The 7,452-nt window shown below is 44.0% G+C and overlaps 1 protein-coding gene across 1 annotated transcript; it reads right to left on the minus strand.

Moving 5' to 3' along the window:
- Positions 1–1,979: 1,979 nt before the first annotated feature.
- On the minus strand, positions 1,980–7,175 carry fam219b (family with sequence similarity 219 member B). The gene is made up of 6 exons (XM_080843132.1): positions 6,993–7,175; positions 4,840–4,945; positions 4,363–4,456; positions 3,459–3,536; positions 2,930–2,969; positions 1,980–2,253 (listed from the first exon to the last, which is right to left on the minus strand). Exons 1-6 carry the CDS (start codon positions 7,059–7,061, stop codon positions 2,104–2,106), a joined length of 537 nt encoding a protein of 178 aa, XP_080699258.1. The 5' UTR covers positions 7,062–7,175; the 3' UTR covers positions 1,980–2,103.
- Between the last annotated feature and the right edge of the window lie 277 nt (positions 7,176–7,452).

Here is a 7,452-nt window from a genome sequence, read left to right on the forward strand (position 1 = left end):
GTGCAAATTGTCCTTTAACTGAACCCAGCAAATAGCTCTGGCATTTCACATCCAACGAAGCAAGGCATCCACACAACTCGTTTCACAAGTTTACAAGAAAAAGATGGAAACATCTGGTGTTAAACATATTTATATGTGTTTATTTGCCATTACAAAAACAATATTTTATAATACAAATATTAGTGTGGTCTAACTCAAAACTTTAGTATCCCAAGTTATTGCGTATCGCACTTGGTGAACGTTTATATTTCAGGTAATAGGTAAGGAAACAAGACGGTCCCGTGAGTTTGCATAGCTTGTACAGGCCAGAGCGGTGTACTCCTCTCAAGATAGGCAGCTGAGTGCAGTCATTATATATCTTTATATATGTACAATGCCAAGCCATCGAGCGCTCACACTTCTCACGCAAAACATCGAGTTCACTAAACTGACTCTTTGTCACCTGTGACAGAACCCTGTAGTGGTGGTGACAAAGTGCCTAGTATAGCAGGCGAGACAAGACTGGCCGCATTCTTTATTTCATCAAGGGGGCGAGATAGCAGATACAGCAGATACGACAGGAGCCATTCCTGTATATTCTACTCTTGCTTCCTGCTCATCACAGTTCTCTCACCACTTTGACAGTCCTTGTAACATAGCTCCTTATTTGAATTTCTGCAGCAGGCAGCTTGAGGTTTGGGCTGGAGTCAACCAACTTTTTCTTTCTTTCTTTCTTTCTTTCTTTCTTTCTTTAAGAGGATGTTCAAAGTGTGATCGAAACGAAACAGGGACTAATTTGGCGTTAGTTCCTCCGAGACTGAAAGTGACATCACAGTATTCACGAAACACTGTTTTTTTTTTTTGTTTTTTTTTAAAGTGGTGGTATGACAAACAATCATGTTGTGTTCAAATGTGGCAAGAGAAAACAAAAAAAAAACTCCACCATATCTTCTGTATGCAGATACGTATTATAGTGACATGACCTTAGTATTTATCTGAAGCTAACTGATAAAATGATATAAACTCTACTGGCTGCACAATGTATTTGACCTGCAAGTGGTTAAGAACACGGAGCTGAGATGTTCACTGTGCCATGTCCGCAAACTATTTTTGAAATAATGAACAGGACTCGCCAGTATCAGTATATTAATACTTTGACCAACACGAACAAGCAACAATGCAACAGACGATTAACACGGCCACCACTTCACCATAAACCTCTTCCTCTCCGAGCGTCTTCACCCTTCAACAATAAAACGTTTGCGTAAGTGCTCACGTAAAGTGTGTGTCTGCACACACAATAAGAATCTGTATGAGCAGGTAACAATGGAGCCATTAAAGCTTCTGAGTACAGTAGGAGGACCAGGCCCTCTCGAGTCCCTTCATGACTGTGGGAAGCACTAGGGAACGTCCGCCCCAATGTTAAAGCTTTTACAAAAAACAAGTAATAAAGTACGAGTGCAAGAACAAGGCCAGGCGCTGTAGGTTAGTCAGAGCTGACGTGCGTTACTCGGATTTGGAAACCGCTGCGAAGGGCTGTCGTTTTAGTGATCGGAACATTCACAAAGAAAGGAATTAAAAAAAAGGTCCCAATTTCTAACATTGATGTATGGAATTTCCTCTGGGTGTGTCAGATGTGCGCGCAAAAACACACGCGCACACACACACACACACACACACACAATCACACACACACACACACACACACACACACACACACACACACACACACAATCACACACACACACAATCACACACACAATCACACACACGGGGCAAGGCTTGGTTTTCTCTGCATCTTAAAAGAATAGTAATAAAAAAAACATAAAGTAAAAAAAGCTCCCACCCCCTCATGTTTTGGGTGCCCTGTGTCACATTAACATCAATGCTCCTGTCGACTGCAGCACAGTGCAGTGACTCAGTGAGCTTAATAAAAGAGTCACTGAGTGACCAGACAGGAGGACAGCCATGCCACCTGGAGATAGGGGGCTTGTGCTGCTGACAGCAGGTCGTATGCGCCCCCCCCCCCCCCCCGCACCACTGGTGGCCCTAAGGTCTGTGGTGGTGTCGTAGCGAACTGCTTCCACAGAGGTCAAAGGTGAACAGGGTGGGCCTGAGGTGCGGTCACTGCATGGAGCAGGAAGGGGCGTCCGCACAGCAGCACACGGAGGAGCCCATGGGCTTGGGCGGGATGAGGTCCAGGTCCTCGTCATCCGGCATCTCGTCCAGGTGGTAGCCGTCCTTCAGAAGCTGCTGATTCAGGTCGGGGTGCACCTGAGAGAGAGGAGGACGGACAATGTGTGTGTGTGTGTGTGTGTGTGTGTGTGTGCGTGTGTGGAGTAGGAGAGTGTGTGTGTGTGTACGTGTACGTGTACGTGTACGTGTGTGTGTGTGTGTGTGTGTGTGGAGTAGGAGAGTGTGTGTGTGTGTACGTGTACGTGTGTGTGTGTGTGTGTGTGTGTGTGGAGTAGGAGAGTGTGTGTGTGTGTACGTGTACGTGTACGTGTGTGTGTGTGTGTGTGTGTGTGTGAGAAAGAGAGAGGGAGATAGAGAGATAGAGAGAAAGGAAGAAGGGGAGAGGAAGAAAGAAAGGGAAAGATCATAAATATGGATAGACAAATGAACAAAAACTAAGACTAGCAGACGTGTCCTTGGAACAGTCTTTCACCCTGATGTGAAGATCCTAAACATCTGACATAAAGCCCTGCTGACCGCAGCAACAGCTCTAAACTGGACGGCACTAAAGCATCTGTGTGTGTCATAATCTATTGTCTCCTGGAGCCCCAGTGAGGGGACGGATTCTGTCACACAATGGGTCGATGGCATCATGCCTTATTGAGACTCCACAGTAATTGCACTGAATAGCAGTATAAAACAGTGCCACCATGGCGGGACTGAACCTTTAGTGTGGTGCATTGTGATGGTAATTCCTGTGTCTCCATAGACTCACCTCAGCAGAAGAATATCCAGAGGACTCCAACTCCACATCACTGAAAGCAGACACAAGACAAACTTAGCACTGGGAAGGGTGTGTGTGACTGACACTTCAAATGACACCTTTTGCGCACGGGAGAAAATTAGCTACTATGTCAAGAACAAACCAGAATGACGAGTTCTACGGCAGCATAAACGCTAGTTTTTTTATGTGAAGAAGTTTACTGAACAGCAAGTATTGAGGATTAATTCATTCGGGAAGGCTGCTGCGTTTGCCCCTGGGCAAAGTGCGCCCAAGGGCCATTTGCGGCCCCTTAGCTGTCCCTGACCGGCCCGTAAATGGTAAATTAGGAATCAAGCGATAAAAATGTATATTTTAATGTATATTAAGTGGTATACTTATTACCATACTGGATTAACACGGTTGGAGTCTCAGTGGCTGTCATGAGGGTCTGCGCACATACACACACACACACACACACACACACACACACACACACACACACGGTTGGAGTCTCAGTGGCTGTCATGAGGGATGCACCTACCTGTCAGAGTCCAAAGACACCAGGGTCTCGTCTGCACTCTGGCTCAGGGCCGCATAGCCTTTGTTGAACTTCACACTCCTACGGAAGAAAAGAAAGAAAGAACACGACAACATCAAACCCTGATGAGTCTTCACTGTAAAACACAAATAGAATAGAATAATAGTCCAGTGTAGTGGAATACACATTAAAAACAGCATATAATTATAAACGGTTAAGGTCAAGAGATTAGGTATTGTTTACACAGAAATACAATCTACCAAATAAATTGGTTGGAAGCCTATTCCGTTGGAAGAGAACAACACAGCTGATTGTTATCAGCCTCTGTTAACATTCCCTGCTTAAAGAATGCAAATCTTTCACTCAACCTGATCTCAAGACACACACACACACACACACTCAAACTACCACGCAGGTAGGATGAGATACACTCCGGACGACATTGTGTGCGAGTTGGATTGTGGGTATTAATGCAGCCTGTTGTGGGGTATCGCTGCTTACTGCACACACACACGCGCACACACACACACACACACACACACACACACACACACACACACACACACACACACACACACACACACACACACACACACACACACACACACACACACACACACACCCACCCACCCACCCACACTATCTTTAATGCTGCTTGTTGTGGGGATCACTGCTCACTGCACACTCACTCTTTAATGCTGCTTGTTGTGGGGGATTACTGCCTACACACACATTCATTAATGCTGCTTGTTGTGGAGGATCAGTGCTTACTGCACACACACACACACACACACACACACACACACACACACACACAGACTCTTTAATGTTGTTTGTTGTGGGGATCACTGCTTACTGCACACACACACACTCTTTAATGCTGTTTGTTGTGGGGATCACTGCTTACTTTTTCCCTCCATGTCTGGGCTGCTGCAGGACCGGCCCTGAAGAGGGGAAGCCTTTCTTCTTTAGGGCTCTCCGTGCCAGCTCTCTGTGCTTCTCTACAGGGCACACACACACACACACACACACACACACACACACACACACACACACACACACACACAGTGTGGGAAAGAAATACAAAATAAACAATTTTTCCTTGCAAATTTGAATACTTGCATTGTAAATTTATAATGATAACCCTATTGATTAGGTCATGCATTATCAATTTCAAAAATACTTTCAGACTGACAAAAAAAACTAAATCACAAAAATGTCACGGTCAGATATTTCGTTACCAACTAGCATTTAAGACTATGCTCCAGACAAACACTATGCTGTTCTGTGGGATGTCTGAAAGAGTTGGAGTTGCCATTAAGACTGACAGGGCAGAGTTTGGGGAATTTCTCTGACTCTTACACATTATACACAGCTCACTCACGCAGTTTCATGTGGATGGCAGGGGCTTTGGACATGATGTAGGGCCCTCTCTTTTCCACCGGCCGGATCCCCACCTCTGGAGCTCTGGGTCTACTGTTGCCTGTGTCCTAGGAGAGCCAGGGAGAAACATGTTAGTGTGTGTGTGTGTGTGTGTGTGTGTGTACACATGTGACTGTGTGTGTGTGTGTGAGAGAGAGAGAGAGAGAGAGAGAGAGAGAGAGAGAGAGAGAGACTGTGTGTCTTAATTTACTTAATCCGACTTTATTCACTCTTAACAACCCTTTATCCTTTAGCACACAGAATCACACATAAACCAGCTAACCAAACTGTTTAGAGAGGTTGTGGATTGAGTGTTTTGCTCAAGTACACTCTGAATACGAGCCAGGGAAGCATTGAATCGAGAACCCTTGTTTTGGTTGCAAGGCAACCAAACAACTGCTTCTGTCCCTGCCAAGTTCAAAAGGACTTGTTATTTGAAGTATGCGGACGCTGAATCAATGTCATGTCTGTCTCTTCCTGCTTCTCTGGTGTACTCTTTCAGTGATTTATATCCGTACTCAATGCCCACAAACTATAGCCTAAGAAAGAAGTGTCTAAATCTACTAATGATTATCCAACTACCCTTCCCCAATTCAGTCACCCCCCCCCGCATCAAACACACATGGCTTTTGTATACAAATACTAGGCAGGCAAATACTAGTGTACTGAGTGGCTTCTTCAGGAGGGTTTAATCCGAGGTGCAACATAACTCTGAAGATGAGCAGATCTGTTGGAGCCAGACTGGCCATGGCATAGACTGGAGTCATTAACATGCAAATGTCGTATGTCATTAATCCGTTTTCATAGATGACCATCTAGCGAGCACAACTGTTGGATTAATATCGCTCACAGAAGGCTAGACCTAATAATTCAGACAACCTGTCGTGCAGTAGATACAGTTGAGGTTTCCAACTGGTAGGCTATTATTTGGGTATTCTGATATATACTATATACTTTTGAGTTGTGCACATAAAAAAAAATAACCAAAACCCTTACTCTGTTAAGTACTTAACAAACTTAACACAAAATAACCACAGCCCACCAATCACGCATGATCTCACTATTTTGGAGCTGAATAAAAGAAGCACGTTGGGAACAAATGCAAGTTGCGCAATTATCACTGCCGACGTCGCATGACAGCTTGTCAAATATACAGTAGTGGTGTTTTCCCATGCAAACACTTCAGCTCCAACCAGACTGACTTCATTCAGTCAAGAAACGATTATCAGAGATGACAACATGCACAATCTGCAAGCACGCCAGTGTGTCTGTGTCTAGGGCTCACACAATCAATAACACTGTTTTACAGGTCACAAGATAGACACATATTGTCACTGACGCATTCAATCAGCCTGTCCTCGCCCTAAAACAGGAAAAGTCAAGCATTCCCTAACATTCCTTGACATTATTCGCACAATATAAAATGTATTTGGTCTGAGTCATAGCACAATACCCAGGAGATATATGTTGATACAGCTAGCTAGCATTTCCTTCTCGCGTTAACACAAACTCAATAATTGATTTGCAAACTGAATGAATTTGCCTGGGGAGATCCCGATAACGTTAAAGTTATCTTACATTATGCTAGAATGAACACTGACGTTAGGTTACTAGTGTGCTAACGCTAGTTGATAGAAGTTTGGTTCGGACACTCCCAAGACCACGTTGCCTTACTAGTCTCCGAAAGTGGATAATACACAAATGTTACATGATCAAGGGGAAATTCAAGCAAGATAGCGTTAGGCTTGAATAAGCTGTATTCAGCAAAGGCCGTTATTGACAGAGCCAGTAAGCAGGCTAACGTTAACTGGTAAAGACAACCATGTCTGAATCTCGCTCAACCTAGTGAATCACTGCACTCTTGAAATAATGAAGACTAGGCCTGGTTTCAGCTGACTACAGCTCTGGACCATTTAACTTGTACTACCACATATGAAGGAAACAGTGGATTTACAAGACATCGATCAATCAGTCCATGTTAACTCTCAATTATTTGTGGGCGGCAGCACCAACTACTGTTTTTGTCTTGTTAGCTGAAGCTACGTGCTAGCAGAGCATTTCTAAACCTGTGCTATCGCTAGCATTGTATTATTTAGCTAACGATAGGTTACTTACAGGCATAACTTGAGACTCGGGGACGGCCAGAAGAGTGTCCCTTTCTTGTTCTTCCATAATGTCATTCATGTTGTGGAGTCAGAATCACAAAAATAAACCTGCTTTACATTTTGTCATGGAAATTTCTGAGACAGCCTGCCTTATTTAAGAACACCCATATCACCACTTTCTTTCGGCAGAAGGTTGTTGATACTAAAGACAGATGTCTATGGTTGCTACCCAGCTTTCATGATCAGAGTAAGTGGTAGCTTCCGCTTCCGGTAGAATATGACAACTAATGACAACTGACAACTACAGTTTTTTGTGTGTGAGACATATTTTCATCAAAACGTGAACTTACTGACAGCAGGGCAGTGTAATGTGTGTTTGTGAATGAAAAGTAAGTCACTATTACTTACAGACAACAAAACACTCACTGAGTCCGCCATGTTTCTACAGTAGCCCAGAACGGACAAATCAA

This window comes from Sprattus sprattus, assembly GCF_963457725.1.
Source record: "Sprattus sprattus genome assembly, chromosome: 8".
Lineage (NCBI taxonomy): Eukaryota > Metazoa > Chordata > Actinopteri > Clupeiformes > Clupeidae > Sprattus > Sprattus sprattus.